Below are 22,258 nucleotides of genomic sequence, written 5' to 3' on the forward strand. Positions count from 1 at the left end.
TTTAGTCATAATTAACAATTCCTGGTTAGTTTTGAATCTGTTCAACGAGGAATCATGACATTCACTGAACGAATGAATCTTTTTATTCACTCAATAAAAAGATCCTGTTCATAACAGTCATATGTTCCCAGATCGGACATATTTGCTTGTGCTGTTTTTGTTGCATGCAAGAAGCACTATGTCAAAATAGTAATCCAAAAAATGCTCTATACTATCCTATCCTATGTGATTTCCTGTGTGTATATGTATTGTTTTTTTCCTTGCAGAGCCTGTTTGAGAGACTGAAAAGGCTGTGAGACTGGGTGAGGGGCCCAGGCTCCGGCTGTAACCCACCACTCTCATTTGCAGCCTTTAATAGCTGGCTATATTAGACTCTAATCTGCCTGATCCCAATTTAATGCCGCTCCCTCTAGCTGACGTGACAGGAATACTAAACAGGCTTGCAGTGCTGAGCAGCGAGGCGATCTGCGCTCCCTCCAGGCTTTTCCTGCTCCCCTCCGCCGTGCCAGCCCCTCTTCCTCTCTCCCCTCCCCAGTCACACTAAATCCTGGAGGGCATGGCTGGGTTATCTCTCCCCTTCTCTCTCTTCACAGGCCTGGATCATAACCCGGACACAGCCCTGAAGGCCCAAAGCCAAAGGATGCTATCAATTTAGCTCTCCGAGGATTTGGCAAGTAGGCTGAGGAACAAACTACCCAGAAATTAGAGCATAAAATCAAATTGGAAAGTTAAGCCACAAGGTACAGGTTGATCCGAACACACACATTCCCTGGAGTGAGTCTAATAATCCTGCATTATCTTCATTAGGAGGTTTTATTTCATAACTATCATCTGCAGTAGAAACTCCATGCGGTTTTTGGAAACTTCAGTCATGCCTTGCATACAGATGCGATGATGGACATGAAGCAGCTCCATTCTGAACATTATCTCAGACGACATAACAATCGCAGTAAAATCTTTGTTACTAAAGATGGCCAGAACACTTACAGCAGTTACTCTGTAAACTGATTGCCTCGGTTGTTTCAAAGGCTAAATGAGGTTGGGAAAACTCTTAAATGTAATCTGATCTCTCCGAGCAACTCCAGACTTTTAAATCTCTTCATCTATGCGTTCTGGATGAGGCCGTGTGCCGCAAAGTGCCGAGCTAATCGGTTAATCTTTCAAAATGTGCCGGTTAAAATGAAACACTTAATGCTATTTGTCTTTAACCTTTAGTTATCATCTCTCAACTCTTGCGGGAAAGACCGTCCAGACTGCCATCCCTCAAACGTGAAAGAGTCGGCTCGTATAATTGTAAGCAGAGGGGCCATTAGAAGGACTTTTACATTTTATGATAAGAATGTTGTTAGACTTCTAAGCAGTTGTTAGAATAGAATAGAATAGAATAGAATAGAATAGAATAGAATAGAACAGAGCAAAAACTTTTTTTTGCTGGCTTAACATAAAAACGAACTACTGTTATTCAATTCACAAACAAATTATTTGTATGAGTAAGTACTTTAATGAAATTAATTCTTCAAAAAGATTTCACTCACAGAACTGCAATTGGGCATCAAAACAAACAGAACTGTGTACTTCATGTTTTAAAAAAATATGAAATGTTAATTATGTATGAACATTTTTCTAAAACAATCACACTAGTTTGTGACTTAAAATAACCAATTGTGTACTTAAGGTTAATAATAATAATAATAATGATAACAATAAAAAAATCTAGAAAATTAAAAATAATAATTAATCCTGCACTTTATTTTGATACAGTCATCTCATAGCACTGCGTCTGTGCGCTCCTGAAGCTACATGAGGTACCTATCTGCAGTGCAGAGGTCTCAGGACAGAGGGAGCTGGGGAACTATTAACATAAAAGTGTCATTTACTGAGATAAGAGTCAGCAGAACAGATCCAGCGAACTGACGGATAAGGTCAGACATGGCGTTTTTATTTCCATTCGACCATTACTAGGTTTCATCATCTTAGCAAATAAAAAACTTAAAGCTTACCCTAATTGAGTTTACCTGTTTTTTAATTTCAAGCTGAATTTGTCATGAATATTTCAGTGTAGAGGTCTTCAAGTTAGAAACCAAATCCCTCGAAGATTAAAAAAAGGAGTAAACAGCCAATAAATAAATCTTTTCTAAGAAAACGAAAAGCACATCAAAGCAACTCTGGGTCCAAAAATAAAGCTGGATGTATTTTCATGCTAGCTCGAGCTGCATTTGTTTTGGTAGCGCGGTGGGCCACCCACAGGCTGCTGGGGAGATGGGGGTGTGTGCTCTGTGTGCTCACCCGGTATGTTTGCCATCCTAATCAGGGCGAGCCAGTGGCTGCTGCCTTTATTAAACCCAGTCTGGGGTGCCCTCATGCTGAGAACACTCACACACACACGTTCACACTCAACACACACTCCCTCCTCACGGCTACATGTCTGGAGCTCAACCTGTATGGGGGTTGGCGAGCACACACACACACACACACACACACACACCACTCGCCATCAGGGTTTATATGGGACCCCTACTGCTGCATTTCAATGAGTGGCGGTGCTCTTTTTCAACGCTGATTTTACCGCTCTCTCCTTCACCTGCGGGGTAAAGGCTAGCTGTGGCCTGTTGTGATACACAGCCGGCTCTTATCATTGGACCACAGGTGTGAATTTAGAAGTTAAATACTAGGGGTGTATCGATACATATATTCGTATAGAACATTTTCAGCTGTTTCGGTACAGTACACATCAGTACCAAACAAATACAGCATTGTTTTAACCACTGCACAAGCGGAACTTCATTAGAAACTTACAGTTATATATATTGCTACTTTAGTTTAGAAACAATGTCTTATCTTTCAAATTATGTCAGTCTTTTTCAGGAAATGTAAAGAATAAATGGCGTTTGGTTGCTCTTTGATGCGGCGTTACAGATCGCTGCATAAACGCCTTCCTCTGTACTAGTGTTTTTAATATGAAATAAACATGAACGAACATCTCATGCCTCACGTAATCGCTCAATCAGTGTTTCAACCATGGACAGATGCCAATAAGCCTATGACATGCTATGTAGTTGCTAAGGTGTTCAGATTGGTTTGTGTTGCCATATAGATGCTATGGTGTTCCTGGTAGTTTCTAGGGTGTCAGTATATAGTTGCCAGGGTGTTGTCATACAGCTGCTATGGTTCTCAGTATTTTTGTGGTTGTTAGGGTATTTTGTGTGGTTTCCAGGGCACTGCTACTGTATGCAGTTGCTAGGCTGGTCAGGGTGTTTTTAAGATCAATGCTATGTGGTTGCTAAGGCGTTCTGGGTGGTTGCTAAGTCTCTATAAAATAATGTTCAAAAGAAACAGAGATTTGAGCAGCCCTGAGCAATACAATTGACTAACGAGTATTAGATTCATTCACATCCTGCTAACACAAGCACACACGTTCAGACATCTTCAGACAGTCAGTCTGTGAAGTTCAGAACACTCTGCACCCTGGAGACACAAGACAGGATGAAACGGAATGAAACTCGAAATCTACAGTTTTAAATTGAGGAACAAAATCTTACTCAGATATAAATGAGCCCTCAGAGATTTCCTTTGAGTACTACTTACCAAAACCTGCCAGTAACGGTCTCAAATATACATCCTTGTGATCAGGACCGACTCGCTATCAAGATGAATCTATGGCTCAGATAAGACGACGACTTCTGCTATAGAAACCATTACTAAGAGAGAGAGTCGTTAAGATGTTGGGCACCAAATGACTGCGACAGCTTCCCTACAGCGAATGTAAACAGAATTTATGATGCATTACAGCGGCTGGGGAGAACTGGCTCACCATTTCCTCTCTGGCTGTCAAATTAAAAGCATTCCTGTTGGGACTGATATGCGCTGCTGCTACTGCTGGGTCTACTAAAGCTGTTCTCGAACTCTTTCCTTTTCCTTTTCTTCTTTTCTGTTTGGTATTCCATCTTTTTCCCTCTATCTCTCTCTCTCTCTCTCTCTCTCTCTCTCTCTTACGTCGGTCCAAGACACTCCTGATCCACTGGAGCTCAATGAAGACAGCATGACTGTGCACCATGAGACCGAAATCCAGTATCAATGCAAATCCACTCAGCACCCGCCAATCTGAGTCACGGCGAGAAGGGAAAAACACATATAAACCCATTCAGACATTTCAATACCTTAAAACAGGCACACCTTCGGGGGTCTGAATGCTACACATAAACACAAATACATCAAAAGACGGAGTCTGAGAGGATACAATTCTGTACACACAAAACCCCTTTGTCTAAATTTGAAGGATTTATTATGGATTATAATGGATACAAATTACAAATATATTGGCTACATTGGATTTGCTTGTAGTAAGAGTCTAATTTATTTAAATTTGATATTATAATAAATCAGAGATTTGCCTTAAGAATGAAGGATTGAAAAACATTTTAAAAGCTTGACTTTGCTAGGTTTCTCATCAAACTCTTTCCATCTGAGTTTCCTTTCCGTTTCACTCTTATCATTGTGGAAGAACACTGAATTTTACACCCTCAGGAACTACTTTGGATACATATTACAATTTCATCTCCTGGATGCGGGATTTTATTGGACCTAATTTTGGATATGTCGCAAGTACCCCACAGGAAAGAGACCCCCTGCCATGTTTCTAATAAGAAGAGAAGGTCTCAGATGCTTTAAAAGAGAGTGCAGTAACTCGTTAAGATAATTACTGTATTCCACTGTTAATAATTAAGCAATGCACGCCAGAGCATAGACTCCACAACTCAAACTTGCAATACTGGCAATTAGAGAAACGAGAGGTGCAGAAATAAACACCAACCAGCCAAATTGAATCCAAACAATAGATGAGGATACACTATAAACAAACAGATACACACAAAAATCTGCTCTGTAAATACCCACAATAGTTTTGGAGGTGAGATACCATGTTGCTCTTTAATCTACATAACAAATGCAGAACAAATCTACTGTGAAAAAAATAAAATAAAATAAAAATATGCCACTAATGTTTAAGGTTGGAAAGATATTTTAATGCTCACCAAGGATGCATTTATGCTGTATGATCAAGAAAAACAGGAGTGGAAAACAGTCATGTTGTGTAATATTACAATTTAAAATAACTGTTTCTATTTAAACATGTTTTAAAATGATCCATTTATTTCTGGGACAGCAAAGGTGAATTTTAGTGATTTTTTTTGTAATCAGTGTCACATGATCCTTCAGAAATCATTGTAATATGCATTTTCAAGAACTCAAGAATCATTATTATCAATACTGAAGGTAGATGTGTAGTAGAATGTATAATAGAAAGAAAAAAAAAAAAATTTTATGTTATAATGTAAATAATTTATTGCCAATTCTGATCAATTTAAAGCTGCGGTAGGGAACTTTTGACGCTCTAGCAGTTAATAAACAGAACTGCTTGCGTCTTGTGAAAGAACATCGTAGCCGGAACTACTTCTCTCTGTTTATGTCTATGAAGAATCACAAAGGTACTGGGTTACTCCGCCGCGGTACCCCCGAAGCAATCTAAAATAGTCCGAATATAAACACTTATTATAGGTGCAGTGAATCCCTAGTGATTCAGGACAAGCTAAAAACACGGTTTGGAAAATGGATTCATGGTGTACTTGCTTATTTTATATATTTTTCTACATTTTGAACACAAACAAAGTTACGGACCGCAGCTCTGATTGGTTGTTTTCTTACCGGGAGCGGTCTGTAACTACAAATGGTTATGGGACCACTGGGAGGAGCCAGAGGAGCTTGATATTTTTCACAGATTATCTGTCTCATATTCTACTGTCAGGACATAATGACAGGTTTAACAAATATGTAAAAAATATATATTTACAAAAGTTACTTACTGCAGCTTTAATGCATTTAATGAAAATATAAAAAAGTGAAATAAATAAATTTTCCCCAAACTTTTGAATAGAAGTCTATAATGCAAAATCAGCTTCATGCTCTCCATTTATTTAGCTAAAAAAATATTAATATATAAACTAGGGCCGGGACTTTAACGCGTTAATTGAGATTAATTAATTACACAAAAAATACCCGCGTTAATTAAGATTAATTAGTAACAGAAAAAAAATTCCCGCATTTTTAATAACTTATTTTTGCACCGCGGAACGTTTCTCACTGGATGAGTTTTGGCGGACCGATTATACTGAAGCACCAACTAGCGTTCGCATATCACCGGAGCACATGATCGAACCTCAAGTATCACCTCATCGCAAAACATATAGCAGCTAGCGTGGACTTTACACTTTATGTTGAACTATGTATTATTTTGTTGGTGCAACAGTTAATGTTGAGCTCTTTATTGTTTTGGCAAAGGTTATTGAGAGTTGGACTTAGTATGTTATGGCCTCTGAAGCAACAGAGAGATGTTTTCTAATAGTCAGTGTTTCCAATGTTCTGAATGTAATTGACAGTATTGTGTTTTACTTAAAAAACACTTTACAGAAGGTTCCAGCACCTATAAGCTTCCTAAATTTCTGAAATGTACTATTTCTAAATTGTTTCTAAATATGCTATTGCTACACTTCATGGCAAAAATTGCACTGGTCTGCTAGACTTGGTTGAACAAAAATAACAAATATTTTGTTGCTTAAGCTTATGTATTCAGTCATTATTCAATGGTATACTATAAATCCATGTGAAAAAAAATTACTTCGCACTGTTCTCAGATCAAATATTTATATGCGATTAAAATGCGATTAATTTCGATTAATCAATTACAAAGCCTCTAATTAATTAGATTAATTTTTTTAATCGAGTCCCGGCCCTAATATAAACAGTTTTGTCACCCTTTTTTCTTGTGTCTATAATAGACTCAACATGTACATAGTTGCTTTGCCAATATAACACTGACTCTGCAATCATGAGAAATTCTAATGCATATTTTTGCATATATTATGAACTAAAATACTTATTATTTAAGTCGAAACACTTACATTTAATAAACAATACATTTCTGTTTTATTTACAATACACTTAAATGACATTAATTTGTGTTATTGAATATTTGCGCTTTAACTGCATTAGACACCTGACAGCACGAGATGTCACATCTAACACAATCCTCCATGGGTTCTACCTCACCTGTGTGTGTTTGGATGAGAATCAGAACAAGTTATGAGTGAAGGCTCTCTGCTGCGCCTTTGAATATTTAGAACACTTAAGATGTGTCATGTAGGATGAAACCAGAAGTCTGTGTGTGTGTGTGTGTGTGTGTGTGTCATGAGAGAGAGAGAGAGAAGGTGGTGAGTTATATAAGCCGAGTGAGAAGCCAAGTCTGTACTTGAGTATATGTGACTAGGAATGAGGGGGAAGTAGGAGCAGACACTGTGTGTGTGTGTGTGTGTGTGTGTGTGTGTAGAATGAGTCTAGGCTTTTTTTCACACCGCCTGCAGGCCGCCTCCGGCTGGCTGCTCACATCAAAGGCAGCTTTCTCTCTCTGAGGAGCTGAGAGACTGAGCCCCAGGCCTGCCCAGGCCTTCACAGACCTGCCTCAGGGGTTAGCGTCAAACCACGGGTCTCTGCCACGCCGCCGCGAGACACCGCTAATCATAGCCAGCACTGCAGCCGGTTGAACGAGCGCTCGCGGCTGCCTTCAGATAGGAACCGACGTCGCTTCGATATGCATGCGGCTCGCAAACAGCCGCGCTGTAATCAGCCGGGGAGGGGAGGTTTGGGAATGAGGCTTTAAGTATTTAAAGTGTCAGTGTGCCATGTATTATTTACTTCATGAATAAACGAGGAAAATTTGACTTATTCAGGCATGTTGCTATCCAAATCAAGCTTCTAGTCTGTATGCTTGCATTTAGATCAATATGTTATGAGGGTTTGAAATAACTATAAAACTGCATTATTTATTTCTGATGGAACAATGGTGTACAGGTACCTACTGTACATAATATTCACTGGGAAAATATGAAGGAACACAAAACTTTCATACTTTGGCATATATATATATATATATATATATATATATATATATATATATATATATATATATATATATATATATATATATATATATATATATATACACTTTTTTATATATAATTTTACTTTCCATTCACCAATTAATCCTGCATGTAAAAAAAAAAAAAAAAAATATTTCCACTAAAATGTTAAGCAATACAATTCTTTTCAACACTGATAACACAGCACAAGATAATTCTTTCAAACATTAAACATCAAAAAACTAAATCTTACAGAGACCATAAACTTTTGAATGGCAATGTATATTTGTTTATACATTTTTACTTTTCCAGTAGGCAACAACCAGAACACCTTAGCAACCACACAGCATCCTTGCATAATTTTTAGCATTTGTAAGCACTGCACACATTTTCTTCAGAGAAAGTAAAAATCTAGATTTACTTAAAAATGATGTCCTTAATAAGAAGCTTCATTAGTGCATAATACTCACCTGTAAACGGCACGTTTGTCTGACTCCAGTTGGGCTTGGGGGTCAAGGGTCACGCTGACCTGTGTGGCCCCTGCCGCTGAGGCTGCAGAGAGGTGGACATGCTGGGCCTTTGAGTTTTGCTGCGTAGTGCCTGTCATCTGAAGAAATACAAAATAACTATAGATCTGCACACTAGACCATATTACAAAAAAAAATATTTAAATAGACTACTTTTACAATACTTTTTTTTTGTCCATTTTGTAGACTAGCTTGATTTATCCATCTACTAGAATTAATTGCTTATATATTAAATATCAATCACGGATAATCCAATGATCCCAACAATCTAGACAATAAAGGTACTTTATCATAATCATTTGTGATGATTTTTTGCTTTATTTGAAACTTGATGGACAATAGCCAAAATAAGAACCAGGCGTTGACTGAAACGTGTTTTTCAGGACCAATGCTTACACCGATTACTACAGATCAAGTCGAGCAATAACTGATATTTTGACCGCTGTATATGTCGTGTAAAAATGAAAATATTTCTCTAACAAGAGAATAACAAGGGCTCTAACAATTTTTTTCTTAAATGTTTTTAAATTATTGTTTCGGCAAATCGGTGAAAATGAGCGAAACCGATGACCATAAAAATGTCGGTGCCGATAAATCGGTCAACCCCTAATAAGAACATTACACACTAGTTTCACAGAAAAGTTATGATTTCAAATTCAACTGAACTTCAACCATAAACAATATTTCCTTATATGTTTAATTGATGACTTAAAAAAAAAAAAAACTAACAGGTTTGCTAGATCATATGAGTAAATGAAGATCATTTTCCTATTTAAAATTATTAAACTATTATTTTCAGATCAGAATGAACAAAGTTGAACACAAATTAGATTGGCTCTTTTTTAAATCAAATGAATTGTGTCCTTTCCATAATAAAAAAATTATAATAATTAAATTTTGAAACAGCTAATAATTGCTAACAGATAACTGAAGCTAAAAAATGTTTGGAGACAGTGCAACCCACCCTGCTTTTAACCCTCTGCACCAGTGGGCCAAAGATGCAGTTCAAGATCATCTTGCTCAAGTGCATGTTATGGATGGCTCACAGCCAGGCACTGTCGTCTTATCAGATTTAGTTTATTAACACTTCACTTTTGTGTTCTGTAATGGGTTACGATGCTTTTATAAAGAGCTATAATAGCGGAAATGTGTGCATAGTAATCTGGTTTGTTATCTTTTCCACGACAGAGGGAAAACGGCACACCTCCAGATAAAGTTCTAGAAAAACTTGAGACAAAAGCTAGCAAGGAAACGTTGTTTTTCCCCCCAGCACACATATTCAGGAAAGCTCTTCCACTGTCTCTGACAATGCAAGACAATGCAGCATATGGTCTCATTATCTGGAATCTAAATCGAGGTACTCGACCCCTAAAATTTTACGTAGGTCACCTTCTGCAGGAAAATGTTCCACCTGGTCATCAAATAAAACTCCAGCCGGCGAGGTGGACAGAGGTCTCACCCTTTAGCAATCGAAACACTGTCAAGATGAACAAATACCCTGTTTAGGATGCATTGGTGGGAGAGAGTACAACTTGTCTGCTGTCTATGCATCCCTGTCTCTCCTGCCCTGTTTTTCTCTCTTGTGATGCTGCTTTGAAAGCAAGCCCCCTCCTGTCTCCCTCCCCAGAACAAAAATGGTTTAAGGGAGGAAGCTGGAAGTCTTAATCCCAGCCTCAAATAGGAAATAAATTAGCTTCTTCACACTTAACTAACTCTCATTTGCATGTCTCCACCAGCGCACTGCTCTTCTCCCCAGCCTCTAATCCTCAGGGCGGAGGGAGACAGCAGCCGGACAGGGAGAGGGGGCTCTGGGACAAAAAACGCTGCTCTGTGCCCCTCTGATTAACTCAGGACAAGCACTATGAAGATATGACATTGTACAGAACTACAGATGCACCTTTCTGACACCCACAATTTGAGACAAAGCTTTTTTTTTTCTTTTTCTTATTTATTTGTTATGCAACTACTGAGGTAAGTGAATATTTTGAATCGTTCTAATGAACAGTAATATTACATAAAAATCAGTATTATAATAAAAATAAAAACTGTTTGTTAACCTGTTGGCTCTCCTGGTATGATGGTGGAGGGACGCTCTGTGTGGCCATCATGGTCAATGCTGGTGCTGGGGACACATGTTGCATCATGGGATAGCTTCACATGGAGATCCTGACAGAAACAAAACAGTTCCACGAAAGATTATTTACAGTCCTGTTTGATGACCAAATTCATATCTACTGGCCTACTTACCAGAAGGAAAGTGTTATAGCAGATTGTATAATTTTTATTGATAACACTGGTGAAAATATATAAATAAATACATCCTTGAAGCTTTCCTGAGTTCTTCACTGAAACAATTCCAAAATACACCACTAGGTGATGCTGTGCTTAAACTCACGAAACAAAAACTTTCATACAATGCTGTAGTTAAAATAAAATAAAATAAATTATGTGTTTTTTTTTTTTAATTATTATTATTATTATCAAGTTCTGCATACCAAGGCAATTTGAAATTTGTAGTCCTATGTATTACAAACCTTAAGGCAAAAATGTTTAAATGTGCTATAAGTTACCCAGAGTGTCCATTTAATGCAATTCTGTATACAAAAGATCATACATAACATTAGAATTGACAAATAATGTCACTAAATCCAATACATTAGTAACAAGTTCTAGCAAGACAATCTAACACACTGCCAACAACCCAGTAACAACTGTTAGCAGTACTTCTGTCCACAAAACCAAAGAAGCACCTTGAGGTGCAGGTACATGATGAGTTAATGTTTTCTAAGGTAAACATGACAACCCCAGCAGGCCAATCAGGGGCTCATTAGTTCTGTTGTCAGAAGAGTAACTGACACTGGGCAAGGGAAGGGTGGACTCCAGAGACGGTGCACTGTGGGAAACCCTGACTACAGATAATTGGCCCCATGTTACTGCACATGGACCCCTGAACCCCATTTCTAAGTGAAGCTTTATCAAGTACAAATGTTATTTATTCTTTGCTCACATTTTGAAATGTCATAAATTTGCAACAAATATTTCTAATACTTGTTTCAAATGTTAAATACATAAATGCAACTTTTCAAGTTATACATAAATATGCTCTTACCAAGTCTATTACCATTAACATCTTTGAATGTTTGGACATTGTCTCTCCCATACTGATTTTCCAATGAGTCTGAGTGCATGCAAAATAAGATTTAGTGCCAACCAAACACAAGAAGAGAGCTGAAAGCATATAAAACTATATTCAACGTGCTTTTATAAAATTTTCATTACAGAACCTCATTGAAATCATATTAAAATGATCATTTCAGACAGTTTGACCCCCGAAAACACAGTCTCCAGTCCAACACTGAGCTCCAGGCTTTTAGTAGCAGCCCACAGATGTAAGAAGCAGAAGCTAACAATCGTAAAGAATACTAAAAATACATAAGCAATCATTTACAATTACTCTGAAAGCACAGTACAATCACATCTGCCGAGTTAATGTGGGTGGGACCTCTGCTCTGCTCGGTAATTACACCAGACATAAATCACTCATTTAAAACGTGACCTATAAAGTTTTTTCTGTGCTTTAGTAGTAGTAATTTGCTCTCTCGAGAACAGCTTGTTAGCTCAGTCTATATCTTAACAGCTTGGAATCAGGCATAGAATCATATTTATGCACATTTTCCAATTGTTTGCATCAATCAAAGTTGGCAGCAATAATTCTGTGGACAGCAGAACAAAAGAATTGTCGAGAGGATTGTGGGAAAATCAAGGAGACACAGAGCAGAATCCAGATCAGAAGCCAAGTCTCTCAGACAGCGGACAGGATGTAACCTTCCTCAGACAGCAGACAGACAACAGTTCGAGCGGGAAAACAGGAAAGATCTTTTTTTTCCCCTCGCAGCTCATCTTCAGGTTGGCAGGAGTGTGTGGAAAATGATTGAAGGGGCCAAGACAAACCAAACAGCTATTTTAAGGAGATCTCGCACACACAGTTTTGGGTTATCATGATCATAAACACCATCAGCACCTCCGCGTGTTTCATGTTGGACTTCGTGGAAACGTGAAGAATTTCCAAGCACAAATTAGATTCTGGCTTGGCGTTGCATATTTTATGAAGCTCGTCCAAATCATACAAATTGAGAACGTTGTGTGTGTGATGTGTATACTGATTACACACAACGTCTGTGTTCTCATTCCAAGAGCTATCAGCCGAAAGGCATCTTCGCTGTTATCTCGCCTCATTTTAATTGCAAATTTTGTGAGCGAGTTGGTAATTAAATGGAAAATTGCACATTAATTGATGAGACTAAAGATAAAGCAATTCCAATTATTGTGTGGTATTTTAAGGGGGCCTCTCAAGTCTCGGTCCCTGGAGTGGCGTGGTACCCACAGCAGCATCATAATAATAATGCATACACACCGTGTACACTGGGTAACAGCTCTATCCACAAACCTGTGTTAACAGACATGGACACACACATACTTTATAATAAGCAAAGAAACCTCCAAAGTCTCGGCGGGTGAAAGTTGTGCACTGATTAAGCCTTTCGGCTTGCTCTTTTAAAACACATCATCACACCTTCTGACTTAACATACCAGGTATTGATTTCAAAGCACCGGTCGATGCAAACACATCGATCCGTTCATTGATATACAGTCAGAAATTCTTTCTCTGTCATGATGGCCTAAACAGCTATGTTAGGACATGCACTCTTACAGTAAGAAAGGAAAGTAATAAGAAAGGAATGAAACCGTATACGATATTAAGATGTTACTGAAAAAAAAAACTTGGGAAGCAACAAAATTTTTAGTCAAAAATGGCAATCAATTTATCAATCAATCAATGAAATATTGATATAAGAAAAACAGTCACATTCCAAGACTTGTAAACAAAAATCGAATTACTAGATAAAGATATTAAAGTAAACTATAGGTCAAAATTCTAAAACAAGTTTATGCATTTACAAAATGTTTTTTTTTTTTTTGGACTATTTTCTCATTTTAAATGTAAATGTATTTTAAAATGTGAAACTTCAGTCTCCAGTGTCACATGATCCTTCAGAAATCATTCTAATATGGTAAGCCGGTGCTCAAGAAACATTATCAATGCTGGAAATTACAGTGCTGCTTTATTTAAAATTTGTGGTCACCATTTTATTTTGGATTATTTCAGGAATAGAAAATTCAAAAGAACAGCATGCAATTTTAATTGTCATTTTTCATCATTTTAATGCATCCTCACTGAATACAAGAATAAATTTCCCTCTTTAAAAAAATGCACGTATGTATTGCATTGATTGTATGTATTGCATTTAAGGTTAGAAAACCAGTAGCTATAGCTCCTTTGGGTATCTCTAGTGTACTCATGAATCAGAATTTTTTCCCCATTAAAAAATACAATAAAGGTCATTACAGCCTAAACAGTATTGCACCCCCCCCCCCCCCCAAAAAACGAACAAAAAACAGTGTAAATAACTTTAAACGTATAGCTTTAATCACAGAATGATATAAAATATAATAAAATATAAAATATATTTTCAGAAGTGTATGAATAGTAAAAAAGATTAAAGAAAATTAGCTTTTAATATGACAATATTCTTCATAAAACAGTAAATAAATAGAACAAACTTAATTGCCAAATAGTAAATAGTATAAAGTTATTTAATTATGGTGTTTCATGAGATACAGTAATAGATTCATCTGTAAACTAGACTGCAGCCTGTTACTTCATGGCTTGAGCTCATAATTACAGCTGGCAGGGAGAGCGTTTTAAAGGCTGGGGAAATGGAAGGTAAAGTGGGGATGTATTGAACATGTCTGGTGTGTGTCTGGGAAAAAGGCAGAGTTCGAATGTTAGCCCTCTTCCCGTCAATACTGCGCCGCCAGACCCTCACCCATAATCTTTTGACTGTTTGATCACAGTCGATAATTAACACAGCCACCTGACGGAAAGCTGCTACTGACCAAGCTAATAGAACTATGTCAGAGATGTTGTTTAGTAATGACAAAGCCTGCATGCTAATCTGGAAACTGATAGAATATACTCCACTGATGATGAAGACATTACAACAGTATTGAGACTTTGTAGGCATTAATGTCATTTTGTCACAAACTCTTCATATTTGCATTTAGCAGAGTTTAAGACTTTAACTTTATAGTATGAATACAATAATGTTAAGGTTTAGTAATTCATTATTACTTAACTTCAAGGATTATATGTTTAAATACTGCCGCTTTTTACTGTGCATTCACAATTTTGACGTGGCATTTAGTGAAACATCTGCAACTACTCTCGCTATCAGCTACAAACAAATGATGGAGAATGGCCAAGTATTGAATCTCTCAGTCTGAGACACGCATCCTTGTGCACAATGCCGAAGGATCAAAGATGTGTGTGCGGGCAATGACTTCCTGTTAGTTAGTTGGAAACATCCTTTGTGGACGGAGCGCAGAGAACTCAGCGTGAGAGCCGGTGCTGAAAAAGAGCAGCAGGTTTTTTCCCCGTTAAGCAGAAACAGGTGAGCTCTGAAGTACAGGAGGAAGTGGTTCGTGGTTTATAGACCCCATTCATCATCATCCACATAGTCTCCCTCTGCGTCTCACAGCTAGCCCTCACATCTGGGAAGAGGGTGTTTTATATATCTGTTTACCAGGCAAGCTGGCAGGCTGAAGAAACAACAGACCTTCATCTTCTCTTGAGACACTTCCAACGTGGCACACCGCTGGACGTTGTTTCAAAAACTGAAAACAACTAAATAAATCATATTATTTATAGGTAAAATGTATCACTGATGTCACTAAAAAAACATCCTTTAAATTGAATCAATATATCATCAGTTCATATTTATATTTACATTTATTCATTAAGCTGACGCCTTTATACAAAGCGACTTACAACTGCTATATATGTCAGAGGTTGCATGCCTCTGGAGCAACTAGGGGTTAAATGTCTTGCTCAGGGACACATTGGTGTCTCACAGTGGATTCAAACCCGGGTCTCTCACACCAAAGGCATGTGTCTTATCCACTGCACCAACACCACCCCATATCCCCTCATATCCATAAATTACAGTCAGGTTTACTGACCAGGGGCGCTGGACTAGGGGGAAAACCAGTACTGATTGCCAGGGCCCTAAAGGAAGAAAGGGCCCTTGAAAAGTCTGGAATATATATTTTCAAGGGGAGGGGGGCCCATTAGGACTGCCTATGCATAGGGGCCGGAATCTTGTGCAGCGCCCCTGTTACTGACTAAAGATATACTATTTCTATGTAATAAACTTTCTATGAAAATAACATATTCACAATCTGACTTACAAATTCCCACTAGCATATAACTTTTAAATAATTTTAAAAGTCCTGTATATGCTCACCTAGGATGTAAGTAAAAATCTTAATATCTTAATATATTAAATATCTTTTTTTTCAATTTAAGATAGTTTAAAAAGGAAATGTATCACACTCGTATTGTTCCAAACCCGTAAGATATTCTTTCATCTTTGGAAAACAAATTAAGATATCTTTGATGAAATCCGAGAGCTTTCTGATCCTGCATAGACAGCAATGCAACTACCATATTCAAAGCCAAGAAAGGTAGTAAGAACATCATTAAAATAGTCCATATGACATCAGTGGTTTAAACTTAATTTTATAAAGCTATAAGAATACATTTGTACGCAAAGAAAACAAACATAATGACTTTATTCTACAATTTGTTCTCTTCCATGTCAAAATTTGATGCATGTCCATGACAGTATACCAAATATCTTAATTTGTGTTCCAAAGATGAATGAAGGTCTTACGGGTTTGGAACAACATGGGCAAGTAATTAATGACAGAATAAAAAATTTGGGGTGAACTGTCCCTTTAATATCAGTGTTATGTTTTTCCTGTCCTATTTTCAATAACAGTATTTTATAATTAAAATCGGTTAATGACTGGCACAATGCAGGCTGTTCCCTCTTTAAAAAATAACATTTTCATGAATAATCTTGTCTTTCATTGTGAGAGCCCCACCCCATAATCACACCATTGGCTGAGTCAATATTGCTGTTGTCGGGCAGGTTGGGTTCTAAAACATTGTTTATAATTCTCAGTGGAACCAACATGTGAAATACTTACTTACAGTTGTTTCTGCATATTAAACTGGGATAGAAAGTATTTAACCACCAAAAAAATGACACACTTCAGCTGTAAAATGAATGATTAGTATGAATCAACAGTGAAAGACTTCATGGCAAACTCCAGCACGGTCTTCTGTGCCTAACCTGAGGAATTGTTGATCTTCAAAGTGAGCGTGTGCCGCTGCCAAAAGTGTATCTGATTGTGATTTTCCTGGCTCCTTTTCTATGTATCCTGTGCGGAAGTTTGTCAGTCACAGATGCTGCAGGGAATGCAATGAATAATTTCAAACAGTGAGCGTGTGTCACAAATGCCCAAATATCATGAATCTTAATGTCCTGAGTCAGGGCTTCTCCAAAGTGAATACATAAAACCGGCCCACCTGAATACATTTACTACATTAGAGGTCCTTCCATGGGCAGATTTGCAATGCGTTGCGAGTGCGTCCCGATGCGCACTGGGAGAGAAAAAGGATTGAGATTTGAGGTTTGATTAATGAAGAAGGGAAAAGGGGCAGTATGTCGGAGCAGAACCCCTGCACAGGGACGGAAAAATCCAGACCAGGTTCTCAGGCCAAACACAAGCACATTAAGACGTGCAAACATGCACCCCAGGGCCACACACCTTCAGGCAATACACTGCCTTCACATACAAACACACACGCTCTCACACAGCAGTGTAAAACAGCTTGGGAGACTCAGCGTCCCAGCACTGCTCATTAACCTGTAGGAACCGCAGGTGGAGGATTAATCTCTGATATTCATGAGCTCAAATTTCCTTCTCTGTGTGTCTCTCTCTCTCTCAACTACATGTTCAAATTATGGCTTTTCATTTGGTTTAAAAAGATAGTTCACCCAAAAATTATTTACAGAACTTGATTTTCTTTCTTCTGCAAAACACAAAAGAAGATATTTTGAAAAAATCTCTTAGTGGTTTTTCTATCCATACAATGTTTGTTTGAACCATATTAAGAAAAAAAGTCTCTTTAGTTTTCACTTTAATGTAAGGTCAAATTCAGCTCACTGCATTATGGGATACAGTATTCCACTCAGCCTGCGCTGCTTGTACATTTGCAATTTTGCTCAATTTAAAAGGTTATCAGTAGAAATGCTCCAAGAAAATCTGCATTCTGTGCACAGTATGCATACTGTATGTGTCTGAGACATTCAGAATCTTCATTCACCATTTATCCAATCTATCTGCAATTCCACTTGCCTTTGTATTTATGCTAATGATTATTTGGATATGGTAGATCTAGAAATAATTCCAAAGCGTCCTGCTTTTTAAAATTTGATTTAAATCTTCGCTAAAATGGGTGTTGTGGAACCTTACTGTGTGGTGAAGTTTTGATATTCCCAGAGGCCCGATAATTCACATGCAGATGACCTCATTAGCATAGCTAAAAGCTTTTATTATAATTAGCATTTTCTCAATAGACTGCACAAGTATGGAAGGAATGGATCCTAAAAGATTTACAGGTTTACAATTGCACGATTTCTAAATCACAGACATGACTTTTGTATAACTTTGAGAAACCTGTATTAACTGTGGCCTAAAATCAGTGCAATGCTGGAGATACTGTATGGAACTGCAAAGGATATCCTTTGGCTTATTTTCAGTACACTTCCTGGTAAGCAACTGAGATAAAAGAGAGGTGTGCACGTACAACACGTAGACTGGTTCGACTGTATAACAAGCTAAGAGGGCAAAAAGCTAATAGCTCTCTTTAGAACAGAATTCAATGCTGCTTGGCCCCATCCATTAAATGTAATACATTGGCAATCTTTAGAAAATGCACCAAAAGCTTCATTTCAAGTGCCCTGAGATTATTCTAACTTTTATGTGCTTGTGTGGGTGTGTGAACAGTGTGTATCATTCTGTCACCGTGTTGCAATCGCATCTTGATGTCATTAGTGCACACAAGAGCGAGTGGCCGTTCCTGCCGATGACACACCATGGTTTCTTTCCTCACTGCACTGATAAAAATCTGAATATTGAAGGCTGGAATTCTGCCGAAATTGGAACTCCTGAGCTCATAGAGAAGGAAGGTAATCTTCAAGAGCTTGCTGTCTAATCGGTTTGGTTGCTCTCATGTTAAGCAGAGATACGGGTAAGGGGACAGTGTGTGCGTTATCTCGCTTTCCCAATCTGCAGGGCTGTTTAAATGGATACCTCCTAATCTTACCATGAGGCATCCAACTCTGTCGCTTGGTGATACTTTGGGTGGATGCGGCAAAAAACCAGAGAACCTGTCTGTGATAAATGTGTCGTGAGATCAGAAAGCAGTTTGTGCTAATACATCATTCTGTAGGAGTCATTTCAGCAGAAGCTTGTTGAGTGATTCTTTGACCGATGGAAAAGGTGGTCACTTACGCCCGTTTTTAACCCATTTAGCACGTCATCCATCAATTTTCACTCAGCTGCTGTTAATGGAATATTGTGACATGCCTTGGAAACAGGACTGTTTTAGGAAGCTTTCAAGCATAAAATAAAACATTGAAATCTGTAGGCAATAAAAAAAATACATGCGTACACACACCCACACACACACCATTTACACAAGTGTAAGATCTGTTTATTAATAATAAACATATAACAGTACGGTTCACTTGGACTAAAAAAGTACCAGGTGGAAACCCCCACCGAAGTGAACCATACGGATCCGTACCATGCAGTGGAAAATCGCCATAAGTTTTACAAAATAAACAAGCCTACAATAAAACATGATACATGTTAAGGTGGTCATTAGTAGTTTAAAAATATTTTAATAAATGTTAGTGCTGGTTCAAGACTGTTTTCTTATTCTTTCATTAATCATTTTAGTTTTAGTTCTGCGCTTATGACTGCTCCGTTTGGTAAAGTAAACTTTGCACCTATAAAAGTGCAAAATAATTCATTAATAGCCTGATTCGAGGTTTCCATAGACAATAATATAAAATAACGTGGGAGGGGGGCGTTACTTGCTAGTTTTGGTTATTGTGGGGGTTATATGCCCCAAATACCCCCCCCCCCACACACACACACTAATTATAGATAGATAGATAGATAGATAGATAGATAGATAGATAGATAGATAGATAGATAGATAGATAGATAGATAGATAGATAGATAGATAGATAAAAAAACTAAGTAAAACAAGAGTGCATTGTGCTGGGTTTGCTATAGCTCCAGCGATGAGGAGGATAATGAATAAGGTGCTATGCATGCATTATGAAAGAGACAGAGATCATGAGAAGGCACTGCCAGGAATGTGGCAGTAGGATTAGGGCAAGTGTGATCAGTATCCAGAGGGTTCTGAAAAAAATCCTCAAAAAATGGAGTAAAAAACCTCTGGAGCAAGTGTGTGTGCTCTCACAGAGAGAGCCACGGGGGGTTAATGAGAGGGGGGATTATCACACACTCTCCGACTGCTCTGATTGTCAGCAGATTCCTAATGAAGAGTACAAGTTTCAGAAGAGGCTGCAAGGAGAGTCTGCAGCAGGCACGTATGTTCGGACTGGCCAACAGAGCCCGGCAGGGAGGGTCAAATGATCAGCGCACACTTGACACTGATGAGGCATATGGCTAAACTGTTAGAGTCATAATCTATCGGCTCCGGTGAAATTTCACAGTATCTCACTGAACACGGAGGTTCATGAGCGGAGAGCAGCTGTTTAAAATCTGCACAATTCATACAGGATCTGTAAGTGCGAGGTAAAGACAAGCCACTGAGGTAATGTTAACCCAATAACAAGATGTTTTACTTGGCAAGGGGATGCGGAAGAGAGTGTAGGTCAATAAATGCCATAATGGAGGGAGAGAAAGATACAAGGTATTTTTTATATTTCTTATATGATCTCTCTATCGGTCTATCATCTATCCATCACTCTATCTATTAGGGGTCAACCGATATGCGTTATATGCAGATACCGATTATTACAGATCAAGTAGACAGACAACCGATATTTTGAACCGATATGTATGTCTGGTGTAAAAATGGAAATTTATGTCAAAATTAAGAATAACAAGGGCTCTGACAAAAACTGCCTTTTCTGGTGTTGTCTGAGTGTAGTATTCTCACACTGCACTTCTTACTCTTGTCTTCCTCTGTGCATCCATCTGCAACAGGGGTAATATAAAGAGAGAGTTAAAACTGGGCCACTGTGTGCTTGCTTCATGATTAAGTCTATGAATACTGTACTACAGCTAAACAGCTTGGGGAAATGTAAATATTTGGCGTCAATAATTTACAAGTTAGAAATGTATGTGTAATAGCATAACCTCTCATAATTCCAAATAAATTATTTTCTGATGGCTGAAACATAACCTACAATAGTAGAGGTGACCATTCAATTCATAATCTTATTCACATTAATGGATTAATGTATAATTATATATATTAAAAAAGTAAATAATAAATAAAAAAATAATAATAATTAAAAATAATTTTTATTAAACTTAAAGGATTGTTTCTTGTAGTCTATGTAAATGATATGACGATTAGGGCGGTGAAGGTAGCAGATTTTGGTGGTTGATATACAGGTGCCTCTCAGTAAATTATAATGTCATGGAAAAGTTCATTTATTTCAGTAATTCAACTCAAATTGTGAAACTCGTGTATTAAATAAATTCAATGCACACAGACTGAAGTAGTTTAAGCATTTGGTTCTTTTAATTGTGATGATTTGGGCTCACATTTAACAAAAACCCACTTTTTTCATATTTTGCCTGTATTTCATGCCATACACTTCTTCCTGGAAAAAAAAAAAAGTTACCAGAGGATCGGAACACAAGGAGAGCAAGTTGCCCATGGAGAATTTAGAATGTGAAAAGTTCCAGATTCCAACCAAAAAGAGTTCTAGAACATTTCATACACTGCATAACACGATTCTTTAAAATGTTTATAATACTTTCTACACTGATCTGATTTTGACAGGAGCAGAGACGTCCTGAAGAGCAGGTTTAACAGAGAGAAAGAATCACTTAGAAGAGAGCATGAGACAAGACCAGTGGAGCAAAAATGAGCATGGTGGGATAATGAGGCGATGTTTGCTGCTCTTGGCCTCAACAGCTGATGTTTGTCTTTGCGTAGTGCCTGGAGCTACGCCGAATGGAATCCTTGAAAACTCCAAACAATCCAATATTAAATTTCCTCTGCAATGCCACAGGGAGAGAGAATCATGAGTGGGGGGAAAGAAAGGCAGCAGTGAGACAAGAGGAGTGAGAGAAAGAGCGTCAGGGAAAGAGAGAGCAAGACAAAATACACTCATAGAGGGTGAGAAGATGAGATGTCAGGGGGGTACAGAGAATGAACAAGAGAGACCAAGAATATTCAGGGATAACATGACAGGCTGTACTGAATGGAAAGTCTCTCTCCGGCCATCTTCAGGTCTGAGCCAAGTTTCGAACCCGGAGGTGCATTAACAACTGTGGCAAACCGATGGCTTCCATCAGATATAGTGTTACCATGAAAGCTTCCATGTGCGCCTCAGGGAGACAGACACATTCCTTGGTGTATCTATAACATTTCAAATAACCCTCAGTCCCATTCCTGACTGTTTATTTTACTAAAATGGTAGCGTTCTTCCATCTAAAGGGGCCATTATCTAAATCAATGGTGCTGGTATGCCATGACTAGATCCACATGGAATCTGCAAGAAACTACATTTTTC

At 38.0% G+C, this 22,258-nt stretch overlaps 1 protein-coding gene across 4 annotated transcripts in view; it reads right to left on the reverse strand.

Annotated features, from left to right (window-relative positions):
- The window catches only part of LOC127966405 (homeobox protein PKNOX2), an 86,126-nt gene that overhangs the window by 17,853 nt on the left and 46,015 nt on the right, over positions 1–22,258 (reverse strand). For all 4 annotated transcript variants that reach the window (XM_052567348.1, XM_052567345.1, XM_052567344.1 and 1 more), the window contains 2 exons: positions 10,552–10,660; positions 8,438–8,574 (listed from right to left, as the gene is read on the reverse strand). In XM_052567348.1, coding sequence (XP_052423308.1) covers positions 8,438–8,574; positions 10,552–10,638 — 224 coding nt within the window. In that variant the 5' untranslated portion in view covers positions 10,639–10,660. The remainder of the gene's footprint in view (positions 1–8,437; positions 8,575–10,551; positions 10,661–22,258) is intronic.

The sequence above is a fragment of the Carassius gibelio genome, chromosome B10, assembly GCF_023724105.1.
Source record: "Carassius gibelio isolate Cgi1373 ecotype wild population from Czech Republic chromosome B10, carGib1.2-hapl.c, whole genome shotgun sequence".
Taxonomy (NCBI): Eukaryota; Metazoa; Chordata; class Actinopteri; order Cypriniformes; family Cyprinidae; genus Carassius; species Carassius gibelio.